This window comes from Lepidochelys olivacea (genome assembly GCF_965140295.1).
Source record: "Lepidochelys olivacea isolate rLepOli2 genome assembly, chromosome: 5".
Taxonomy (NCBI): domain Eukaryota; kingdom Metazoa; phylum Chordata; order Testudines; family Cheloniidae; genus Lepidochelys; species Lepidochelys olivacea.
The window spans coordinates 17,095,048-17,121,073 of NC_140415.1; the positions used below are offsets into that span (position 1 = coordinate 17,095,048).

Below are 26,026 nucleotides of genomic sequence, written 5' to 3' on the forward strand. Positions count from 1 at the left end.
TGAGCTACAGCTCACTTCATCGGATGCATACTGTTCTTCTGCAGTTTCCACAGTATGCATCCGATGAAGTGAGCTGTAGCTCACGAAAGCTCATGCTCAGATAAATTGGTTAGTCTCTAAGGTGCCACAAGTACTCCTTTTCTTATTGTAAGGAGAGTGATCACTTTAGATAAGCTATTACCAGCAGGGGAGTGGGGTTGGCGGGGGGAAGAAAATCTTTTGTAGTGCTAAACACCCATTTTTTCATGGTTTGTGTGTATAAAAAGATCTTCTGTACTTTCCACAGTATGCATCCGATGAAGTGAGCTGTAGCTCACGAAAGCTTATGCTCAAATAAATTGGTTAGTCTCTAAGGTGCCACAAGTCCTCCTTTTCTTTTTGAGATTGGAAAGAAAATTCACTTTTTCCCCTTACGGCGGGGACAGAAACCACAACATTAAAATTTCACCCATACAAAAAAAGCACCCGCCCGCCTGCATGGAAATGTTATCCGGCGCTTTGCGACCTTAGAGACGGTGGTTGCCTCTACGCGCATGCGCAAAAAACATAAGCGCTCCGGAGTGATGGTGGAAGCAGGAGGGGGACTCCCTGCTGTGGCGGGGTTGCCCGGATGTTGCGCATGCGCGGAGGCAGCTGGACGTGTCGGCGGCTGAGCGGCAGCAGCTGCAACAACAACACGGCGGAGGCGGCGGTAACGGGGCGGCTGGATCCTTCCCTCCCCCGCTCCGGAGGCCCGTGAGCGCCTCCTCCCCCACCCCGCCGGGGCCGCCCTGAGGAGACAGGCCGCGCCGCCCGAGGGCCTGGCCCCTGGCTAAGGAGGAGGCGCACCAGGGGCCGCCGCACCGGGGCGGGGGGAAAAAGGGGGGGGGGCTCGGGCCCGCCGCGGCCCAGCCGAGCCTGGAGAGCCCAGGTAACGCCCGCCCCGGGTTGTGACCAATCAGACACCGCCTCCCCCTTGAACGTGCTCCCCGCCCCCACTCCGAGGGAGCGCGGGTCCCCCTCCCCACCCCTCGCTCGGAGGCTTTCTGCGCCCTGTGGCTGCTTGTCCTGGGGAGGGGCGCTCTTCAGCCTCCCCCCGAGGTCTCTTCTGCCTGCTGCGGCGTGGCCCTCCCCAGGGTTCCCCCGTTGGCGGGAGGGGAGAGCCCCTGGGGCGCCCCCCAGCAGTAACGGGCCGCCCCCCTTGTGCGGAGTTCCCAGGACTGCGGCCGGGGGACCCTTGCACCCACACCTAGGTCCTGGTGCTGATCCCACTGCAGGATTGGGGCGTTAGGAGAGCATCCTTCCTCCCTGCTTGCTCCCTTTTCCCTTCTCCGCTCCCTCCAGTTTACAAGTCCCCCCCCATTTTCTTGCCCCACTTATTAGGCTCCTCTCTCTGAGCTCCCCCTGTTGTGGGAGGGTGCCCAGCTTGTGCTGCACTCTGCTCCATTCCCCAGCTCCCTTATTTCCCCCCCACCCCCCGTGGCATAGAAGGTTTCTTTTCTTAAGTCTCCTGTTGATCAGTCTATCCCCAGTTAAGCTCTTCCACCATCCTCATTATTGAAGTGCCTTTCCTGCCACTCTGTTCTTTGATACTGTGGCCCACAGCTCTAGTTACACTTCTAAAACGTGGTGTGTGTTTTTTATCATATTTGGTTTCTGCTCTGAGATTGAACGCATCTTGTTTTCTTTTATTCTAAATCATATTTTAGTTTATTTTTAAGGTGCCCAGAGGCCTTTATGCTTTGAAGATATTAAGCATACTAGGATCCTTGTGTGTTTTTTAACATAAAATCCTAATCCCCAATCAATTCTTTTTGTGTGTATGGGTCCCTGTAAACTAGGTAAAGTTGTTTTCAAACTCTGTGACTATTCTATTTATAAATAGTTATACTAAACTACAAAATTAATGTAATGAAAAGAGAGGCAGCTTATCTTTCTTACCCTCCTTCTGGCCATTGTCTTGTTTTGGCTAGATGATTGTTGGAACAAGGCTTTCTTCCACTTTATAGTCATGAACCTATTTTGATTTTTGATTTCTTTGTCTTACAGGCATGTATATGTATTTATTAAAAACAGTATTCATGCACAGAGCAAAGCTCTAAAGAAATCAGTACAAATGTGACTGAAACTGATCAACATCTAGAATTAGTTTTATAAGTGGATAGGTTTAATTCAACTTACTTTATACAAGAAATAACACAATAGATGTTGAGAAATATCTGCATACGGTGGAGCAGAGCAACGGACCTGACTGCAAAGAATTTCAAAAGAACTGCACGTATTCTGAAAAATTCTTTTGGGGCTGGAATTTTCCATGCTTGGTCTCACCACAGAGGTGAAGATTTAAAAAAAAAAAAAAAAGGGGGTGGGAGCTTGAGCTAACACAAAATACTATCCCTGTGCACTTTTCAATACAGAACGCACATTAGCCAAGTACCCATTGCTATGGTATCAAGGCATTAAATAAAAATATAAAATTACACTAAATCTGTCCATAAGAGTTTACTCTTCTTTCTGTTATTTGGTTCAGTCAGCATTATTTTTTCTATTTATGAGATTTTTGCCAGGTTATTGTTCAATCCTTATTGAAGGAAGGCTTTTGCAAAAAGGTGGGTTTGTATTGTGCTCTGAAAACCGTTTGCTTTGGGCTTCCTTTGTTCTGTGTTAAGGAGTTCTACATCTTAAGGCCCTCTGCTGAGCATATCCTTTCCTCGGCTCCTGAAATTCTCACTCTGGCCTCCGTCAGTGAGAGAGAGTGAGATAGAGGTGTGATGGTGGAGCGGGTAATGTGCTCAGCTACAATCCTGAAGGTCATGGGTTCAAGTCTTGATTGATTTCACACTGAAAGGCAACTTCCAGTTCATCTGGTTGCAACATAGGTACCTGAGCCTTTGTGTTAGGGCCTATCAAAGGCAGTTGGATACCTGAGCCTTTGTGTTAGGGCCTATCAAAGGCAGTTGGATACCTGAGCCTTTGTGTTAGGGCCTATCAAAGGCAGTTGGATGTGATGCTGGCCCCATCACTCCCTTGTATATGGTTGGCTATGAAACTGACACGCCTTAACCGATCACCCCATGAACTATAGGCTTGGGGAAACTTTTATTTGACTCTGTCAGTGGTAGCATTCCTTGTGAACACAGATGTCTGAGTATCAGCCTCTCCATCTGTGTTTCTAAGGGCTTGTCTACACTTCCAGTGTAGCTGTGCCATTATAGCTCTTAGTGAAGATGCTATTTACACCAACAGGAGAGCTTCTCCTGTCAGTGTAGGTACTCCACCTCCCCAAGAGGCGGTAGCTATATCAGTGGGGGAAGCCCTCCCATTGACATAGCGCTGTCTAAATGGTGGGGTTAGGTTCGTATAACTACATTGCTATGGGTGTGGAACGTCTATGCCCTGGAGCAAGGTAGTTATACTGACATAGGCTTTGTCTACACTTGGAACTTAAGACAGTCTGGTCCTAGATCATTGAGGGTCTCAAAGATTAGATGTAGGTCTTCGAAACAAATCCAATTTGAATGGCGGCCCAGAGGAATATGCAGCGCCCCAGCATTATGTGTGATCATTAGGGCCCTACCAAATTTCTGGTCCATTTTGGTCAATTTTATGGTCATAGGAATTTAAAAACAATAAATTTAATGATTTAAGGTACTTTAGATCTGAAATTTGACAGTGTAGGGGACCTGACCCAACTCTGAAGGCAGCAGCACAGAAGTAAGGATGGCATGGTATGGTATTGTCCCCCTTATCTCTGCGCCGCTGCTGCTGGCGGAGCACTGCCTTCAGAGCTGGGCACCTGGCCAGCAGCCACCACTCTCCGGCCACGCAGCTCTGAAGGCTGCGCAGAAGGTGATCCCCCTACAATAAGCTTGTGACTCCCCCCCCCCCCAAACCCTCTGTTGGGTAGGGAGCCCCATTTTGAGAAATGCTGGTCCTCCCATGAAATCTGAATAATATAGGGTAAAAGTACACAAAAGACCAGATTTCATGGGTTGGGGATACCAGATTTCACGGCCCATGACACTTTTTTCATGGCTGTAAATTGGTAGGGCTCTAGTGATCATCTTCCTTCCCTGACAAAGTCAGGCTGTTGTATGTAGTACAAATTGGAGTTTATTTGGCCTTTACAAGTCCTTAAGAATAATGGCTGGCTGGAGGGGAGGGGAAATTGAAACACAAAAACTTAGATTAATATAACTTTAAAATGTGATTCTAGTCTGAAAAAGACTATATAAACACGGTACCTATTCATCAAATCTTTTCCATATATGTATTTGATTCATAGCTGTTATCTTAGGTGACAGAGTGAGGGTTGGTGGTTTTTTGTCTACTATGTCTGCTAACCTTGCAGAAGTAGCACAGCTAAGCTAGATCCTTGCATATCATCAGTAGAAAGGTTTACTGTGTTCCAGTTACAGGGCCAATCTGTTACTTTCAATAACATTTTACAAGTGTAATAGGTGAGCACAGGTGGAGACTGAGAAAAACAAACAGATAAACTCTCTAAAGGCAGTTAAGACTTCAGATTTAGTTTTTCCACAAGAAAAAGAGGCGCTCTGAATTTTTGAACTGTAGTCTTCTGTTAATTTAATTAAGACAAAATATTATTGCTACTGGAATTTGTCTCAAAGCATTTCTGTGAATTCCTCTTATTGTGTTTTGTACAATAGTGCAAAAGTTTATTTATTTTCTTTTGTGTTGTCCTTGCTTTAGTATAAGTGAATATGCCATTTCCGCCACCACCATCAGTGAGACAGTCAGAATTGATGTTGTTTAACTTAATTCAAATTGAAGAAAAATTCTAATGCCTAAAGAATATTATGGATAACATCCATCTACTGCTTGTCATATGTAGCCATGCCAGTCTAGTGCTATGGTAGTAGTGCTTGCTGTTGCTATTGTGTGCTGATTGTGCCAGCATCTACAAATCTGTTTGTTGTTGTTCCTCATTTAGGCAAGTAGAGAGAATTTGATGTGAGTGGGAAAGCATCCACACTTGGGGCCTTTGGGCATATCTGCACCAAGACATAAAGGTGCTTTGTTGCATATTTATTTGTGGGCTTCACTTTATTAAGTTTATTGTGGAAACTCTCATTCTACCACTGCAGTAGTAGACCATGAAACTAACATAATAACCAGTTAAAATGGAAAGTTTGATAACCAACTGCTACAAATAAATAATATGTCCGTTGGAAGTTGAAAATAATTTTATTTTTTCCTTCCAGCTTTGTTTCTAAAGGACCAGAAATATTTACCCATTCAAATTTGCCATCCCTAAAGATACATTTTTGGGCATCAATTCTGGGAATTTTCATCGTCGAAAGTTCCATCATAGTGTATTCTAGATATTAGATTGTAAGTTTGTGTGTCTGTTTGATGTACATCACAGTGGAGTCCAACCCTGTTGTGGCCTCTGGGTGCTCCTGCAATATAAATGTTAAATTACAAAATATATAGTTTTTGTAAAGCCTCGAACAATAAGAGATTGTCTCCTTAAAATGTTAGTCTTCAGTCACAGTAGTGAAATCTGTCATGAAGTATATTGTGTCCACTAATGTGCTTGTCTTAGAATGTATTATAGAAACAGATCAAGTGGCTGATGATCAAATGATGATTTTTTTATCATTGCCTTCAGTGCTGTAGCCTGAGCAGAAACAGTGTACTGTACATGGTGAATATCTCCATATACCTCCCAGTTGCCTGAAAGGCATCAGTAAGAGCCCGAAGTTGTCATCTTTTTATAGTAAAATTTGAAAATGTTTGAATTTATTTTGAAATCTTCTAAACCTAAAGTTAACCTATTTTAAAATCTCGAATAGGAGCTCTGGATGATTCAGTGCACAATAACACGAGGTGTATCCAGTTGAAACTTGGCTTGCACACCATCTGCAAAGATAGTATCAAAGGGCTTGTCTACGTTGCCTGCTGGATCGACGGGCAGCGATTGATCCAGCGGGGGTTGATTTATCGTGTCTAGTCTAGACGCGATAAATCGACTGCCGAACGCTCTCCTGTCAATTCCAGTACTCCACTAGGGCGAGAGGTGCAGGCAGAGTTGATGGGAGAGCATCAGCCGTCTACTTACGCAGTGAAGACACCACGGTAAGTAGATCTAAGTAGGTCGACTTCAGCTACATGAATGACGTAGCTGAAGTTGTGTAACTTAGATCGATTTTCTCCTCCCCCACTGCCCAGTGTAGACCAGGCCAAAGTAATAGACCATCTTCCCCTCTAAAATCAAATTGGTTTTTGTATCAGCAGCTGGTTATCAAATTGTGTATTTTAGCTTGGTTGTTAAGTTAAAATGTTGCTTGTCTTCCTGACAAAGTAATAGTCTTCAAACTTTCTAACTTTTGTGGCCAACAGCTTGCAATCTTTATTCTCCCTCTTAAATCAAATCAAACTATCTTTCAGTTGCAGCTGCTGCTAAAATGTCCCAGTTTGCAAAGCTCTAAAACTTGATACACAGCTTGCTATAGGTTGGCTGGAAAAATAAACTTCTGCTGGCCTTCTTATCAAAGGATAAATAGTTCAATCATAGGCAATCTATCTGTAGCTGAAAATCTCAAACCCAGTCACAACAGATCTCTCTAGTCAGAGCACTGACAGATAGCACGGTCAAGCGAGGACTCTGCCTCAGCTATGCTTAGCAGTACACTTCTTCGAGGGCATTACTTTTGTAGCTGATATCAACTAGGCCCAATCCCTTAACATCTGGGAGTTTAGTTCAGTCACTCTGCTCATTCCCTCCTCCTCTCTGTTTATAGAGAGATCACTACTTTTTGCTGTAGTCACACACACAGACCCTTCAACCACCCTTTTCGTTGGCGCCTTAATGCTGCTGTGCCTGACGCTCAGTTTACCTCCCTTTCCTTGTCTGGCAGGCAGAAAACCTGATGCTTATAGTATTTCTGCTTGTCTCAGGGTGCTGGACAATAGGATTTTTCTCAATCTGTGAAATTGTCACGGTTGTAATTTGGGCTAACGGTCCTTAATAATTGATTGTTATATACAAGGAAAGAACACAGATTAACGTTGAGACCCCTGGTCAGGTATGAAAGTACTTGATTAGGATATGATTGAAACACATCAGAATGGAACCCTGGAATTGTCTTTTTACAAAGTAATTTTTCAGAGGAGAACCTCAATTTAAGGTTCCTAATTTAAAGGCTCAGACATCAGGAAATAAAAAGCTAAGGTTTTCATAGTTACGACTGGCTACATTGTAAGCATTGTGTTTTCAACCCTTTTCATTTTGGTTGGTTGGAGGCTTGGGGGGGGCACTCAAATGTATGTCATAAAATATCACTTCTGCACTATGGTTGAATTGAGAACACTAACCCATTCATTTACTGAGCTAAATACAACTGTATTAGCTGTGCCATAAGAGCTTTGTCTGATATTCCAAGGTACAGATCATTTCTTTAGCACCTAGCTTGGGGTGGGGTGGGGGGAGCCGCAGCTGTTGAAGTCCAATGTCAGATTGTACATTACCTTTGAATCTATATTAATATTCAGAAGATTGTTATTTAATAATTTTTTCTGGTATAACAGGTTTTTTTCATCTATAACAGAGCAGGAGGGAAAACTAATTTGTGGTGTTGCACATTTAGTTCAAGAGATTAGGCTGCCATTTATGGCAAACCCTTTCAGTCAATTTGTAATATGGAGAGTGATCATTTATCTGAGACCTCAGTGGATTGAAATCTTGCTTCCAGAAATAAGACAAGAACTTTGGGCCAGATTTTAAAAGGTATTTAGATGCGTAAATGTGCAACTGGGCACCTAGGCACCTTTGGAAATCCCACTAGGCACCTATCTAAAGCTTTAAAAATGCCATTAAATTATGTTTCAGTTAGAAATGTATCCTTTAGGATGAAATAATTATCTGAGAACCAAAAAAAAAAAAAAATACTGTTCAGTCTAGTCTTGCTGCAGCTTTCTCACCTTGGCTTAATCAGAAATCTGTTTCAATGTTAGCGATGTTTTGAGACAGTTATTCAATTTGGCAGCATTTACAGGGGATGAATTACCTCCTCTGAGACAGTTAAACATGCATCTTCCTGGCTGTTGGCCATTACATTGAAAATATAAGAATTTAATTTGGGTTCTAACTGTTTCAAACTTTAGCTCATATACTGTTACTATTCATTTCTGTGCATGGATCTAGATCAGCATATGGCTGTCTTCCTGCCTTCACTCTGCCCCTTCTGATCTTGTTTTTTTTTTTTTTTTTTCATTTTTGGCTCTGTTTTAAGAATATCTGCTAGTGATACTTTGGCAATCTTGAGAGATGAGCACTATCTTTTTATATTTTCCATTTAAATTGTATACTGGTAAAAGAACTGATAATAGTCACATTACATTTTTAGGGTGTAAATCTTCAACATTTGTATCACATTAATGTTGTACACTTGCCATTAAAAAAATCTAGTGCTTACCTAGTATTTCTTCCTTGGAAGAGTTCTAATGTTAAATGCACAAGCTAATGTGAAGCATTTTCTTCCATTTGAACCAACTGTTGGGGAAAAACAAGTAACCCCTCTTCTCTTTTCACCATTTAAGTCCCTCAACTGGACAAAACCAAAAGTTAGAGTCTTGAGTTTGTCATACATATATGACATATGAACATATATGAAACCTTTGTTTTTTCTTTTGGTTCATATGCAAGTGCATTGTGCACCACCACAACTACATTGAATTTAAGCTTCTTGCGCATGTTTTCATAAGTCCACCTCTCCCTTTTTATCCACTCTTGACTCTGTTCATGTCTATATTTGCTAGCAGCCCACACAGTGCCAGTCTTTATGTGATGTTTGTCTGCTTCTCCCACAAGCATCTTTGGACTTTTCCTGACCTGATCAGAAGGGGCGGTAGCCGTGCAGAACTCTGATCTCTCCTGAAGACTCATTTTGGCTGTCATGCCTACAGAAACTAATAGTCTGATTATGAGAAGATTGTAGTAACTTTGAAATAATATATATTTCAATTAAAATTTTTCTTACCCAGGCATTATCAGTTACATCTTGTTTGCTTTACTTTAATATTATTTCCCTTTTACCCAAACCTTTCTCTCTTTGTCGGTCTGTTTGTCTTAAAAACATGTAAACTCTTTAGGCAGGCACCATGTCTTCATTTGTTTAGAAAACACCTAGCATACTGTGGATGCTGTCAGTTATAATAGTAATGAAATGGGGGAACCTTAGGGCAATTATCCAGTGGTATTTTAAATGGTCATATTTAATATTTTGAGTTTGTTTCTTGATTAAATTGACTTCTACACTGATGTGATTGGCTTAACTGCTAGTGTGAATCAGTTGTGTGATGTATGAATATTGGCCCTGAGTCTACCATCTTGCCAAAGACATTTGTTGGACTGTTGATAACATGTATCTACTTCTGTTGCATCCTTCCTTAGCTTCTCATTTCCATCCTTAATATTATCTAGTTTTCCTTCACCAAGAGCACGTTTTCCTTCTGTCGCTTTGGGCCGAACAATAGCTTGTCCTGCCTTAACAGTTATGTAGTATGGCTCATTTCTAATATCTGACAGGCATAGTGTTCAGCTTTTTAAAACCAAGTCTGATAAAATGTTTGTGGATTGTATTTTTGTAAAAAGTGTTAAAGGTCACCTGTCAAGGCAAAAAGTGCCTATTTTTGCTTCCTTTTTGATATATGAAGAAGAACCTGAAAGATTTTTAGATTTTACAGGTGTATACTTCTCAAGCACTGGCAAATTAGTAGGTTTGTGACAATGAAAGAGAGGTTGAGGTTGGGCGGGAGGGATTTTTTTGTCATAATTTAAAACATTGTTTTTGGCTTTTTCATATGCGTGGGGTAGTTTTTGTTTGTTTGTTTTTAATTTCAACACTCCTGTACTTCAGCTGAGGGTGTAAGCTCCCACTTCAGTTCTTCTCTGAGGAGTCCTTCAGTAAAAGCATGGAAATCATATCCTAATATTGCTAACATCAAAGCAGAAAAAGTTTATTTAAAAACTAAACCAAACCTTTCATGCCCTCTTCAGAATGAAAAAGACAGAGGCACAAATACTCCCCCCCCCCCCCCTTTGACCACAGGATATGTCAAGGGGCTTCCTTTGTTGAAACTTCTTGATAATTCTGAGGCAGGGGTGGACAAACCTTTTGGCCTGAGGGCTACATCGGGCTTCCGAAACTGTATGGAGGGCCAGGTAGGGAAGGCTGTACCTCCCTAAACAGCCTGGCCCCCACCCCTATCCGCCCCCTCCCACTTCCTGCCCCCTGACTGCCCCCCCTCAGAACCTCCCACCCATCCAACCCCCCCTGCTCCTTGACCCCTGACTGCCCCCTCCCGGGACCCCCCCCCAACTGCCCTCCTGGGACCCCCCCCCATCCAACCCCCCCCCCGCTACCTGTCCCCTGACACCTGTCCCCTGACTGCCCCGCCCCCTCTCCACACCCCAGGTCCCCCTGGGACTACCACGCCTATCCAACCCTCCCTTGTTCCCTGTCCCCTGACTGCCTCCCCCGGGACCCCCTGCCCCTTATCCAGCCCCCCCCCCCCCCCCCGTTCCCTTACCATGCCGCTCAGAGCAGCCAGACTGGCAGCCGTGCCGGGTGGAGCCAGCCACACCACCATGCTGCTCGGCAGAAGGTTGCAGCCCCGCTGCCCAGAGCACTGGTGGCACAGTGAGCTGAGGCTGCAGGGGAGGGGGGACAGCAGGGGAGGGACTGGGGGCTAGCCTTCCCGGCCGGGAGCTCAAGGGCCAAGCAGGATGGTCTGGCCCATGGGCCGTAATTTGCCCACCTCTGTTGTAAGGCCTCATTTATGCTGGAGAATTTTGGTATATTAAATAATTCTCTCTCAAATGCTCAGCATGCTGCACGGAGATTTGCTGCCAGTATTCAAAAGGCCTCATACCATTTTTTTTGTTCCTGCTTTGAGCAAGTCTAAACACTTGTTCTTCGCCCAGGCTAGCTTGTAGTATTACCTTCCTACCGTAGATAAGGAATACTGTCAGACTAGCTGGAATACTAATTTTCCCATCACTGTTCACTCCTTTGGGTGTTCTCTGGGTTGCTTTTTGTATTTCACTGTCCTGTGGTCAAGCTGACCAGAAGCACCCCATCTGAAAAAATTGGACTCTTTTTCTGGGCCTCGCAACTTGACTGGCAATGAATTTTTCAGTAATTCACACAGAAAATCCTACCTCTGAGAGCTTGGCTTGGCCTCCATTTTGGGGTGATCTTATAGAAATGGCTGCTATTATCAGGGATATAGCACAGCAGTTGTTCTGGGAATTGGTTCCCAATGGACATTTTGCTTGCACCAGCTTTGTGTGGACATGAGGATAATGAAAGTGAAACAGCACTGCAATGTAGACACTCAGTAATGTCAATAACACTCAAATCATTACTAGCATTTTAATTATAGGCAATATAATTTCCATTGTAGATGGACCTAAATGCTTGCAAATTATATCTTTCTTGTTCAGATAACCTTTTTTTGGCAGAAGTATCCACAGGTATAAAAATGAGGAGGCACGTGGCACTTGCCTACCATTGTTAATTTTAAACAGCTGCCTCCTGCTTTGAATTTCTTTGCCTAGTTTAAAAGGATATATCACCCTTCACTACCTCAGTGTAGTCCTGAGTAGTAATTAATGTTTTGTTCATTCGGGTGGAGAGAAGTGTGACAGTGGAATTTTCAGTTCAGTTTGACTTTTAAGGAAGGTTTTTGAAGAATTGGCTAGTAATAAATTTTTCAGTGGGACAGTAGTATCTTGGTTAGCTGTTTTTTCAATCTGTATTTTAAGTACTTAGCTATTGTTTCCCAAATCTAATTGGCTCCCAAAAATATTTTTTCCTTACTTGATACAGTACGTTTGTAGATACTGTATAAAACACTAGTTGTTACACTTCTTTCGTCTTACAAATGCAGACCTGTTAAAGTTGAGTTTTGAATTCCATAACTTAAGCATATTTAGTATCTTGTAGGGTTGCTAACTTTATATAGCTTCTATTTAGGGCTGATCTACACTGAAAACTTTACAGCTCTCAGGGGAGTTGATGTTGCTATGCTGAGCTAAGCCCCAGTGTAGACAGTGCTAGGTTGACAGAAGAATTTTTGCATCAATTTAGCTAGCACCCGGGGGGAGATGGATTTAACTACAGTGATGGGAGAATCTGTAGTCAAGTGCTATAGTGGTGTGGCTGCAGTTGTGCCACCATAGTGTTTTAAGTGTAGACATATTCTTAGAATTTTGTAGTTACGTGCAATACTGTGTTAAAAGCATTTTTTTTCTCAGCCCCTATTATCCAAATGAATGATTTTAAAGCTTCATGCTCACAGCAGATGTTAAGCCAGGGGTCTCAAACACTCGGGGTTATTTTCTGCGGCCCGCCAGCTCCCCTCCCCCTCCCAGCGTTTACCTAGAGCGGATCCGGGTCGTCCTTCAGGATAGGTTGTAGATCCTTGATAATGCGTTGGAAACCTACTGACCGCTATTCCTACCTACATGCCTCCAGCTTTCACCCAGACCACACCACATGATCCACTGTCTACAGCCAAGCTCTACGATACAACCATGTTTGCTCCAACCCCTCAGACAGAGACAAACACCTACAAGATCTCTATCAAGCATTCTTACAACTACAATACCCACCTGCGGAAGTGAAGAAACAAATTGACAGAGCCAGAAGAGTACCCAGAAGTCACCTACTACAGGACAGGCCCAACAAAGAAAATAACAGAACGCCACTAGCCGTCACCTTCAGCCCCCAACTAAAACCCCTCCAACGCATTATCAAGGATCTACAACCTACCCTGAAGGACACCCATCACTCTCACAAATCTTGGGAGACAGGCCAGTCCTTGCCTACAGACAGCTCCCCAACCTGAAGCAAATACTCACCAGCAACCACACAACAGAACCACTAACCCAGGAACCTATCCTTGCAACAAAGCCCGTTGCCAGCTGTGCCCACATATCTATTCAAAAGACACCATCACAGGGCCTAATAACATCAGCCACACTGTCAGAGGCTCGTTCACCTGCACATCTACCAATGTGATATATGCCATCATGTGCCAGCAGTGCCCCTCTGCCATGTGCATTGGTCAAACTGGACAGTCTCTATGTAAAAGAATAAATGGACACAAATCAGATGTCAAGAATTATAACATTCACAAACCAGTCGGAGAACACTTCAATCTCTCTCTGGTCACGCGATTTCTGATCTCAAAGTGACTATCCTTCAACAAAAAAACTTGGAAAACAGACTCCAACGAGAGACTGCTGAATTGGAATTAATTTGCAAATTGGTTACAATTAACTTAGGCTTGAATAGAGACTGGGAATGATTGATTCATTATAAAAAGTAACCTATTTCCCCTTGTTTGTCTGTCTCCCTCCCCCCCCCCTCCCCCCCCCCAGACGTTCTTGTTAAACCCTGGTTTTGTGCTGGCAATGGCCCACCTTGATTATCATACACATTGTAAGGAGAGTGATCACTTCAGATAAGTTATTACCAGCAGGAGAGTGGGGTAGGGGGGAGAGAAAACCTTTTGTAGTGATAAACACCCATTTTTTTCATGGTTTGTGTGTATAAAAACATCATCTATATTTTCCACAGTATGCATCTGATGAAGTGAGCTGTAGCTCACGAAAGCTTATGCTCAAATAAATTGGTTAGTCTCTAAGGTGCCACAAGTACTCCTTTTCTTTTTGCGCATACAGACTAACACGGCTGTTACTCTGAACTCTTTACCAATGTGTAAAAGTATTCAAATGCCTAAATATGTGGCCTGACTTTCAAAAGTGCTGAGCAGCCAGAAGCTCCTATGGACTTCAGTGGCTGCTGGTGGGTGGCTCAACATTTCTGAAAATCAGGCCACTTAAATGATTAAATAAGGATTCAAGGGCCTGATCTTACTCTTATGGAAGTCAGTAGCAAAATTCTTACTGACTTCAGTGGTGCAAGATCAAGTTCAAAGAGTATAATTTTCAGGCATTTATTTCTAAATGTTGGCTGTTATCTTTAGTCATTTAAGTATTTATTTAAGTTTTCAATTAGGTAGATTCACTTTATTATGTGTTTCTATCTGGAACACTACTTATTAAGGAGTAACTTGAATAGCTGAGAACTTTTTACTGAGACTTTTTGGAAAACGGAGAAATTTCACGTCCGAAAGTGTGTTTTGAAAAACTCCTGAAAATGGACAGATGGGGAAAGGTATCTGACATTCTAATTCATTTGTATCAAGTTTGCTATAGAGCTTTGAATTCAAATTGAAATTGAAGAGAATAAATATTGAACAGATAGAACAGTTATAGTTTCATTAACTTATATATTTGTGCTAAATTCATAAAAGGAAAAAAATGACTCTTAATTTGTTTTTGTAATATTCAAAATATTGCTTCATGAAAATTTAAGCCTGCAGTATGAGGGCTGGTCTATGCTACAAATTTAGGTCAACTTAACTACGTACCTCAGGGTTGTGAAAATTTTTATGCCCTGCGCAATGTAATTAAGCTGACCTAAGTTCCAGTGTAGACACTGATAGGTTGACAGAAGACTCTTCTGTCTGTCTAGCTACTGCCTCTGAGAGGTGGGTTTGCTGCAGCAATGGAAAAACCTCATCTGTTCCTGTAGTGTCTACTGCACTATGATTGTGCTACTGTAGCATTTTAATGTAGCTATACCCTGAGTTTATAGCCTTCTCCATGGTCTTAGCGTGGCAGATGGCACACAGTTTTCCACCAGTGGAAGCTGTAGGGTAAACAGGACAGAGGCATTTTTTACCACCAAATCATCAAACTAGGTTTGGGTGATTTAGTGGTAGAAATACATGAGTTCTGTCTATGCTATAGCTACCAGTGGTGGAGTTGCAAAGGGGGGAATTGTCCCAGTTTTCTGGGGATACATGCAGCTTGAAGTTGCTAGATCACTAAAGTTTATCAGCTTCCAGTAAGATGGCATGATTAAACTTACATTTAAGTGCCCAGACGTTACAATTTGCAAGTCATTTTTTTGCAGTGGCAGGGGAGAAATGGGGGGTGTTTATCTTTAAATCTTTGAAGCTGGCATCGCTACTTTTTTTAAAAGCTATTTTCCATGGATCCTCAATCAAAATGAAGTATCTGCTTGTTTAACCATTTTGGGACATGGATATTTCTGTAGCAGTTTCTATAGAGTACCAGGATACATCTGTTTGATTTGGATAAACACACTTGCTAGTTGTTCAGTTGCATCACTGAATAGTGAAGTGGTGAACCAGTGGTATTTTAGCTATTTTAATTAGCCTTCCTGGGAATCGTCCTATTTGGATGACTGGGAAAATTCAACTCCAAAATAATATTATTTGGTTGCATGCTCAGTCAGACCATAGTGTGGTATCCTAAATTGTGTAAGCGTTTTCTTTAAAACCAGAAGGGCCGGAAACATAGAATCATAGAAATGGAAGGGACCTCGAGACGTCATCTAGTCCAGTCCCCTCGACTCAAGACAGGACGAAGTATTATCTAGACCATCCCTGACAGGTGTTTGTCCAACCTGCTCTTAAAAATCCCCAATGATGGAGATTCCACAATCTCCCTAGGCAATGTATTCCAGTGCTTAACCACCCTGACAGTTAGGAAGTTTTTCCTAATATCCAACCTAAACCGCTCTTACTGCAATTTAAGCCCATTGCTTCTTGTCCTATCTTCAGAGGTTAAGAAGAACAATTTTTTCCCCTCCTCCTTGTAACAACCTTTTATGTACTTAAAACCTGTTATGTCCCCTTTCAGTCTTGTCTTCTCCAGACTAAACAAACCCAATTTTTTAAATCTTCCCTCATAGGTCATGTTTTCTAGACCTTTAATCATTTTTGTTGCTCTTCTCTGGACTTTCTCCAGTTTGTCCACATCTTTCCTGAAATGTGGCACCCAGAACTGGACACAATACTCCAGTTGAAGCCTAATTAGCACTGAGTAGAGCGGAAGAATTACTTCTTGTGTCTTGCGTACAGTACTCCTGCTAATACATCCCAGAGTGATGTTTGCTTATTTTGTAACAGCATTATACCTTTGACTCATATTTAGCTTGTGATCCACTATGGCCCCCAGATCCCTTTCCGCAGAACTCCTTCCTAGGTAGTCGTTTCCCATTTTGTCTGTGTGCAACTGATTGTTCCTTCCTAAGTGGAGTACTTTGCATTTGTCCTTACTGAATTTCATCCTGTTTACTTCAGAGCATTTCTCCAGTTTGTCCAAATCATTTTGAATTTTAATCTTATCCTCCAAAGCACTCTCAACCTCTCCCAGCTTGGTATCGTCCACAAACTTTAAGTTTACTGCCTATGCCATTATCTAAATCATTGATGAAGATATTGAACAGAACCGGACCCAGCACAGATCCCCTGTGGGACCCCACTCGTTATGGTCTTCCAGCAGGCCTGTGAACCACTGATAACTACTCTCTGGGAACGATTTTCCAACCAGTTATGTACCCACCTTATAGTTGCTCCATCTAGGTTGTATTTCCCTTGTTTGTTTATGAGAAGGTCATGCGAGACAGTATCAAAAGCCTTACTAAAGTCAGGATATAAACAGCTACCATTTTCCCCCCATCCACAAGGGTTGTTACCCTGTCAAAGAAAGCTATCTGGTTGGTTTGACATGATTTGTTCTTGACAAATCCATGCTGACTGTTATTACCTTATTATCGTCTGGGTATTTGCAAATTGATTGTTTAATTATTTGCTCCATTATTTTTCCGGATACAGAAGTTAAGCTGACTGGTCTGTAACATCTTATAGACATAGGTTGTAGAAAATATAGTAGCACTCACAGGAAGGAAACCTTGTCTATAAATTGCATACATACTTGATACATCAACTTTCTAATAGTAGTATCTCAGTTTTTTAACGATTTCTTTAACTTGGGGCAACTTATTCTTTTCCACTAAAAAGCTACTGGTAGTCCAGCAGCTTCTAACACTGGAAAATTTAATTCCAACAATTTATAATATTTGCTTACAGATCACAATCCAGTACATTTAATAATGGACATGTCTACCAAATACACGAAAAATTATCTGTTTCCGAACAATTTCCCCAACATTTATACCCACCCAATCTGTCTTTTGTTTAATCTTACTCATATGAGGTACTACAAATCAGTCTTTTTGGCCCTCTTTTTCCAAATCAGAGCCCACTCACTCAAGGTTATTTGTCTACTCAGCGCCTTTTCTCATCAAATTATATATAGATATATAATATATGATCATTTTGTTGTCAAAACTGATTATAAATATATTTTTTCGTTTATAATAAAACGTTTTGTATGAAAGTTTCTCTAAAAAGTTGAAACATAATGCCAAGGTACTGGTTCTATTGTGGTTAGTTTTAATATGCTGTTAAATTATCCATTGCTTTGATAACATGTTTATCACCTCCAAGCTGTGATGTATTAATGCTTTATGAAAACTCTTCTACAGTAGGTGTATTTTTCTTCCCTAGGTTTGCCCAAGACCCCGTGTGCCTGACATTTTCTTTGATCATCTCTTGTTCGCTAGCCTGAAAATACAGCTTTAAAAAGGATTCCAGGCATATTTGATCTGCCAGAAAAAGCTGTTCCAAATGGACAATATGTCTATTACTAACACACCAACAAGTAATGATGCTTGTCTGAGCATTGTTCACAGCTTGATGTGCCATCGGCAAGGTGGAGAGAGTGAAACTTTTGCAAAACGAGCAATCGAAAGCTTAGTTAAAAAGCTAAAGGAGAAAAAAGATGAATTGGATTCTTTGATTACAGCTATAACTACAAATGGAGCTCATCCTAGTAAATGTGTTACAATACAGAGAACACTGGATGGAAGACTTCAGGTTAGTCCAGATACAGACACGGGTATTTTTTCTACGTATACTAGTTGCATGGTAGCAAAAGTGGGTGTAATAGGATTGGGGTGCACCACAGAGGCAGAGTGGCTCTATGGCATAATTTTCCCTGCCTTGGAGGCGATAGAAACCCATATGCAGACAGTTTGTTGGGTTTGCCCCCATAACATTTACCATTTTTCTACTAATACCTGTTTTTTCAAATGTATATGCCACAGGTTACATAGAAAGACCATTTCACATCCTGCTAAGGTATTAGCTTTTTAATCTAGAGATAAAATTCTACAGTTTCTCCCATAATTTTTATCAACAGACTTCTGGGAGGCTGTGGTTTGCAATTTCATCTAACTTGTGAATTCCCACCACTTTTGTTGTGTTGGCCATTTTATTTTCAATATCGCCTGTCACAGTCTTATACTTTCTCCTGGGAATAATTGCATTAGTTTAAATATCCACTGGGATTTCTTTTTGGATTCTTTCTATTGGATCCAGAGTTTTGGAGGATAAGTATTTTTAAAAACATGGCAGGAGAAATTTTTAGTGAAAGGTATCTGCTCGGTACTAGCCAGCCTTATTCTGTTATTGGGAAATGAGGGAAAGTCATTTTTTATTTTTTCCCCAACTTTCCCAGATGACTTTTGTGTCTTTAACTTTCTAGGTGGCTGGTCGTAAAGGGTTCCCACACGTGATCTATGCTCGTCTTTGGAGGTGGCCTGATCTTCACAAAAATGAACTCAAGCATGTTAAATATTGTCAGTATGCTTTTGACCTAAAATGTGACAGTGTCTGTGTGAATCCTTACCATTATGAACGTGTGGTGTCACCTGGCATTGGTAAGTAGTCTGTCGATTTAAAGTGGAACAGTGGAAGTAAAGTGTAAATATTTTTTCCTTATGTTCTAGAAAATGTAGACCTAAATAAAAATGAGTGCGTAATGACATAGTTAAAAACCAAGTATACTTTGAATTACTTTTACTTCTACCTTTTATTTATTGGAAATAGTTACTGAAGTTTAACTTTGGAATAAACTTGAGGCATAGGGATGAAATTTGCAGTTTTAGCCTTTCGGAACTGAATATGAAGTGGTATTTAGTTCATGTAAACTGTAAGAGAGTGATTTTAGTTTGCATATTTCTGTGATGTCTTGGCATAGTGTATGTAGTCACTAACCTCAAATTTCTGTTAGTTTGTGTATATTCATGAGTTCAATGTATTGCAAGCTTGTAAATGCATTTCATGTTTTTAAAGGTATTTTTACTTTTTAAAAGATTCCTTTTTTCTTTTTAAAAGATCTTTCAGGACTGACCTTGCAGAGTTCTGGTAAGTAGTTAGTTGTTTATAATTGATAAAGATTTCTATGTAAAAAGAACTAGATTGCACTTTAAATAGCATATTCACAAATGTTCTCACATGCTGAGAGAGGGAGGGAAAGCAAGGGTAGAAATGCACTTATTTCCTCTAGTTAGGAGACCTTTCAGAATAGTGGTACGTGAAGCAATCTGGTGTGTGCATCAAAAAAGATATAGCCTAAGCTTTCAACTCACCTTTCGTTGTTGCTCTAGTTTCACTCATTTGTAACTTCCCCAAAACTCTCATTTGGAATCAGAGCAAGCGTGGAAAGTTACAAGCCAAAAATTTTTTTGTTTTTGTTTGAACGGAATAAGTCTGGCAGTATAGTATATTTACCATCTGAGCTAGGTGATAGGAGGAAAATAGACTTTTCCTGTGTAAAATAGTATTAAAAACTAAGACTGCACAACTAATTCAGACATCTGAACTCTAACTTCAGACTTGTGGCAGGTGTGCTGGAGAATAATCAATTAGTAAACTGGGGGGAATGTATTTAAAACTTGGAAACAATTAAACAATTACTTCCAGGTATACTCAGAGAAGCAAAATGATAGGGTTTTAGTTATTTCTGTAACTGTATTGTGTATGCAACTGATGCACCGAAGCTAGGGTTTTCCTTTCCTCTTAAAGGACAGATGTGGTGGGATTTTTTGTTGGTTCATGTGCCTGGAAGTCTTGGACATAAACTTTTAAAAAAAAAAAAAAAAAAAATCAAATTGATTGGCTAAACTTTACAAATTTGAACTTTTGATAGACTAGACTCCAAGCCAGTTTGCTTTCTACTGAAGGAGAAGAAGCAACTGAAAATGATTTATGTGCATAGTATCAAGTTTGTACCAAAGTTTATAGTACAGTAACTAAATACATGGTATGTATTGGTTACATAATTATATTTTTGTGCTGCTATCTCACTACAGCTATGGAACTGATAGAGAACAAAAGGAAAATATTTTAATATCCTTTGACATTTCTTAAACCAAAAACAAACATGGAATTAATGCAATGTAAAAAATTAGTTTAAAACATTAAATACAGAATGCAAAAGTTAGTGTTCATATAATTGTAACTCACCCACACTAGCCACAGATACTATTTTGGATTAGTAGTTGTTAAATACGAAGTGAGTTCTGTAGTGCCTTGCCATGTGCTTGCACACTTCCAAAGGGTGTTGCATAAAAGTAGCTTGAGGAGAGAAAGGGTTTTTCTTATGTGCAGTGTTGCTGAATTAAGTTTATTATGAGGAGTTTGCATATTCTGAATTGCTTGTTTAAAGTTGTAACTTCAGTATTGCATTAATGTAAGTTAAAGTGCTTGACAGTGCATTTCCACTCTTCTCACCCCCTCCAGCCATACTCTAATGAACACAAACCAGCATGGTGTTAGAATATGCATAATTTGGGAACGAAATTGTTATTTCAGAGGCAGCAAGTTGAGCTCACCGTTCTTTGGTGTGCTATAAAGTTACTTTTTACAGTTCTCAGCTACTGGATGAATTGCTTATTTATTTGTAAACTAGAGAACGTGCCCCACAATGTTGTACAAGGTCTGTGTAGGTCAGAGATGGTTGCCTAAACTGCTTTTCCAAGAATGCAGCTTTAATAGTGTTGTAATTGTTTGGAAGTGGAGCAGCTCCACATACTTGCCTATAAATTAGCAAAATGCACATGCATGCTTAAGGATTTAAACCTTTATTTCTTCATAGCTCCATCAAGTATGTTGGTGAAAGATGAATATGTTCATGACTTCGAAGGACAGTCCTTATCTACAGCTGAAGGCCATTCAGTCCAGACCATCCAGCATCCACCAAGTAACAGGGCTTCTACTGAGACTTACAGCACCCCAGCTATGTTAGCTCCTACTGAGTCTAGCACTACCAGCACCACCAACTTTCCCAACATTCCTGTGGCTTCCACAAGTAAGAAACTTAGATTATCTGGAATATAAAATCAGAATACTTGAATGGCACAACTATTTGATCTTCTCTAAAGTGGACATTGCATAGGAAACTTGCTTTTATTTTATCAAAGTAAATACACTAATACCTCACTTTGTTGTTCCAGTCACAGGTGGCCTGTTGATCTCAGATGTTAAAATGAGATTTTACTTGGAGCCAAGAATTTGAATCAGTTTTTTCTGTTACCCCCCCCCCATTACACTGACTGAATTTTCTAAACTACAAAAAACTGATACACATTTCTTGAGAAACCCTTCCAAACACTGTTCATTGTTGTGTTGTTGTTTAAGTTATTGACTCCTTGAGGAGTACTAGCATTAGTATTGAACAACTGGGGTGGGAATGGAAAATTTCAGTATTCCATTAAATCAGCAGGAGGGATAATAAAACTGGATATATGAAGAAGTAGTTCTTAAACTTTCTGAAGCTGAGGACACCTTCTCTTCTAACTTTTTTGAAAAAAACTAATTGAACCACTTGAAAAATAAGCCTGTAAAAATTGCAGACTCTCTTAAAATCCTCATGAACACGTTGGTATGCCATATCTAATTTTTCTTAAATGTTTTATGTGAATTTAGCTGTGTGGAAGTGCTCAATTGAATCAGTTATCACATAGCCCTAGAAAATGAAATAATTCTGTACTCAGATCAGGAAGTAGCAGTATGCAAAGATCCCTATGCTACCTTGGTAACATCCCTCAGTCCTTGCCTAGAAAAACCATTTGTATTTTGGGTTTTGTATCGCTCCTATCGCCATAGTATCATATTGCTCGAAGAGTGTGAAGATAATTTAGTCTCCATTTCCTTTCAGTCTTTGATCCCTCTTCTAAGTCCGTGGAAATCTTATTGAAAATAAGTGTTTCTGGGGCTGCGTGAAGCATGTTGCTTTTTCGGTATCTTTCAAGTGAAGCCTTTAGCTTCTCTTTTTTCCCTATATTGAAAATATCCAAAACAAAATCTGAGTAAAACAAAGATCCATTTTCCTGTTAGCAAATAAAAATGTGCAGAGCAATCCCAGTCATAAGATATGACACACAATACGCTGTCGGAATAGAAGAAAAATTAGCTGATGCACAAAGTATCTTACCTGCAGCTTTCTAAGGTTCTTTCCTGCAAGAAATATATCCTTAAATTCTAGCAGCTTTATTGTAATAACCTTGATAATTGGGATGTGTTTTCCTCAGTAGGATTGTGCAGTTTCCCTCTTACAATAAAATTGTGGAATATTTATGAATGGGAAATATGTTCTTTTACCAGGTCAGCCAACCAGTATATTGACAGGTAGCCATAGTGATGGACTCTTACAGATTGCTTCAGGGCCTCAGCCAGGAACGCAGCAGAATGGGTTTACAGCTCAGCCAGCTACTTACCATCACAGTGAGTATACACGTACATGCATTCTTTTTAGTTTTCTAAAACCGGTTAATAAATATTCAGGAGAAATAAAGAAATAGAAATGACATGGGTAAGCTCCCTTAAATGCGAAGTAGTCCAGTCCTTTTTTTCTTCTTTTAGATAGTACAACGACTTGGACTGGAAGTCGAACGGCAGCCTACACACCTACTATACCTCACCATCAGAATGGGCATCTTCAGCATCACCCACCTATGCCCCACCCTGGACATTACTGTAAGCATTTGTGGATTTTCAAATTGCTATACTTTCTGTGCTGTCATTGTAGCATAATGGCAGAATCTAATCTCTCTTGTGACCTTTTCCCCCCACACACGTAAATTCTATTAATTATAAAACTATAATTACTGTGTAACGTATTCTGACAATTAAATACGAAAGCTCCATGAGAGTTGGTGAGCTGTACTTTGCGCTGCATCAGAACAGGTGAGAGCAGATTAAAATTTTAGTTGTTATAATGGCACCATCCAGTTTTGCAGTTAAAAACCTGTTTGTATTTCCCTTTTTAGCTTCTGTTTATAGAACTTTATAACTTGGCTGTAAATGCTTCCTTTGACCTTGAGTGTTGGTCCAAAAGTAGATTTTGAAATAATATTTGGCCTTTTTTGGTTCAAGTTCCTGTTTCAGATCCTTTAGAAACATATTTAGAGTAAAGTCTCATTTTCTTAATAACTTACAGTACTTAGGCATTTCTTTTAAAGTGTAATTTATGTGCACTAAAATTTAAAAATATTATAAAAGTTAAAAATCATTGCTGACTGGCCCCACTACAACCCAATTCATGGGGACATTTGGCACGTACGTTTGCACTTACTACAAAACAGACCTGTAAATGGATTTTCTTTAAAGATTACTAGTTAGCTCTTGGCCTCAAGGCAAAATAGATTGATTTTTGTTTTACCATGTTGTAATCTAGTAGGTTTGATTGAAATCAGTAGAGCCTAAAGGTATAGCAGATTAGATAGGTTATCTAAGAGCAAGGAGTGTGGTGAGAAAAGAACAAAAATTAAAATTAATTTTGCCTGTCCTCCTTTATTATGGAATTCAATAATCTCTAAACACTGGGATAATTCTGGATTTCCTATTATTGTACTTATAAATTATTCTATTTGCAGTGGTTATGCTCTGCACTCTATTCCTGAGGGGGAGTTAAAATCACTTATTGCAATAAATTACTTTGGCAGTTTTCCTGTATCAACAAAACATATTTTAGACTCTGATATTAAGTTTTATATTACTCCCTTCTACCTGGTTCCCACTCCATACTCCATCTTGTTTATCTGAAGTACTGGAGTTCAAAAATATTTCTGGTGCTTGTTATTCATAAATGTTTTCAATATTGACTTGGCTTTCCAGTTTAATACTTTGACTTTTCTAAAAATGGATGTTGGTACTCCTGGGCTATCTCCTTGGCCTCCTGCTCCTCTCACTTTGGGCAGTCTCATCCATTGACGTCTGCCAACTTTGTCATCTTCTCCCAGAAGCCATTGTGCCTTTGTCCATGATGCATATCCCGAACTCATCTGTAAAACGGCACATTTAATCCCTTCTAAAGATGTACTTCTGCTGTGCTGCCTATGAGGAGCATAGCTAATTTATAATGAAAATTAAAACAAATTGTTAAGTTAACTATGCTTTGCCAAGACTAACCTCTCTGCTGATCTCTGTTTTTAGAATGAACTTGTCAGGGCTAGGACCATACCCTCTTCTCTGTTTGGAAAGTGCCTAGCACACTGTGGACTCTACCAAAACAAAATTACTCATAAATCTGTATCTTCATGTAAAATAAACTTCATGCTTTTTTTTTTAAAGGGCCAGTTCACAATGAACTTGCATTCCAGCCTCCTATATCAAATCATCCTGGTAAGTGCAAGCTTCTGAAGAATTGTTCAAAGTATAATGGAAAATTAAATGTATTCCGTATGGGCCTGATCCAAAGCCATGTATCACCTACTTCAAAAGCTATGCCAAGCATATGTTACAAGAAATAATACATTCTGAGATGGAACAAAATGGATGCATGATAACTGTTGGTATTTCCAGAAACTAAAGGCCCACGCTTTCAAAGAATGGATTTTAAATAGAAAAAACAGATTTTTATTTGTTTAAGCAATTAATAGAATCTAAGCAAGTACAGTTTTGGTGTGAAACCTAAAAAACTAGCCAACTTGCAGATGTAAGGTAGTATGGTAACGTTACAATAATACAGTTTGTCCATCACATAGGTTATATCATTTTGTATGATTTAAACAGTAACTTATTTTTTCGTTCATTCATTGGCCTCTACCACCGAAAGGAAAACTGGCAGTGATTGAAAGCTGAATTTAACTGGTGATAAGACCTCAATGTTTATATAAAAATTCATATTTTTATAATGATCCATACTCTGCATAATTAAGTATTGTTTCATAAACATAAGTCTGAAATACTTGTTCCTTAAGGGTTTTTGTAAAAACTGGAAGCTTTTGTGTCTGTCCTATTATGATAAAAACAGTATTTCTCCTAGTAATTTGCGGTGATTCTGTCTTAATTTCCTAAAAATCAACCTGTACTATCTGTATATAAAAAGTATAATTAATATGCAAATTAATTGACATTGAGGTGCAGTTCGAATAATTTTTAAATGCAGCTGCAAGCTTAAGTTACCATGACCTCATTCCTGCCCAGGTGTTTCTGTTCCATCTCTAATGTGCAAAACATTTACTAGTAAATGATACATAAAAATTTGAAAGCGGAGGCAATTTTGTGTTCGTTTAAGCTCACTACTGACTTCTTACATACATACACACTTTTGAAAATTAAATTGCAAGTACAAATGGTAAAAGTTCTAAACACTTGTGTCTCAGGGTTTTGCAGGATTTTTACTGGCACATTTCAGCCTGTTCTTTGTCTTCTCTAGCTCCGGAGTACTGGTGTTCAATTGCTTACTTTGAAATGGATGTGCAAGTTGGGGAGACATTTAAAGTCCCTTCAAGCTGTCCAGTTGTTACTGTTGATGGCTATGTGGACCCCTCTGGAGGAGACCGCTTTTGCCTGGGCCAGCTTTCTAATGTACACAGAACAGAAGCCATTGAAAGAGCAAGGTATTTTGCATGTCTTCTGGAATGCCAGACTTTGGTTGTATTTTATATTTATTGTTCAAGATTTTGGTATATATCTTTCTTTTGAAGATATAAATTCCGTTATGTACATTCTGATTGATACGATACAGCTTGTGTTTTCCTGGGCCTTTGGGTTCACACTTTGGGTACGTTCATCCATCTGAGTAGTGCATGAGTGGCCCAGGAGTGTGCCCCTTGATGTGGCATATTTCATTTGTTGGTTTATATAATTGTGTTTGAAAGTTGTCATAATTTTAAGAACAATTTGTGTCCTTGTGCTTGGGGAGAGAAGACTTAATCTGTTGAGGGTAAGGGCAAAGATTAGACTAAGTGAAGCACACAGGTTCTTTAGAGCATCATAGGCAAAT

At 40.1% G+C, this 26,026-nt stretch overlaps 1 protein-coding gene across 2 annotated transcripts in view; it reads left to right on the top strand.

The window, feature by feature from the left end:
• The first annotated feature begins 552 nt into the window (after window positions 1–552).
• Window positions 553–26,026, top strand: part of SMAD4 (SMAD family member 4) — a 30,933-nt gene continuing 5,459 nt past the window's right edge. The window contains exons 1-9 of one of the 2 annotated variants that reach the window (XM_084628211.1): window positions 553–691; window positions 17,461–17,829; window positions 18,500–18,674; window positions 19,132–19,161; window positions 20,894–21,106; window positions 22,402–22,521; window positions 22,660–22,773; window positions 24,370–24,420; window positions 25,457–25,640. In XM_084628211.1, coding sequence (XP_084484337.1) covers window positions 17,581–17,829; window positions 18,500–18,674; window positions 19,132–19,161; window positions 20,894–21,106; window positions 22,402–22,521; window positions 22,660–22,773; window positions 24,370–24,420; window positions 25,457–25,640 — 1,136 coding nt within the window. In that variant the 5' untranslated portion in view covers window positions 553–691; window positions 17,461–17,580. Of the gene's footprint in view, window positions 911–17,460; window positions 17,830–18,499; window positions 18,675–19,131; window positions 19,162–20,893; window positions 21,107–22,401; window positions 22,522–22,659; window positions 22,774–24,369; window positions 24,421–25,456; window positions 25,641–26,026 lie in introns of both variants that reach the window. The other variant, XM_084628210.1, reaches the window with a different exon arrangement.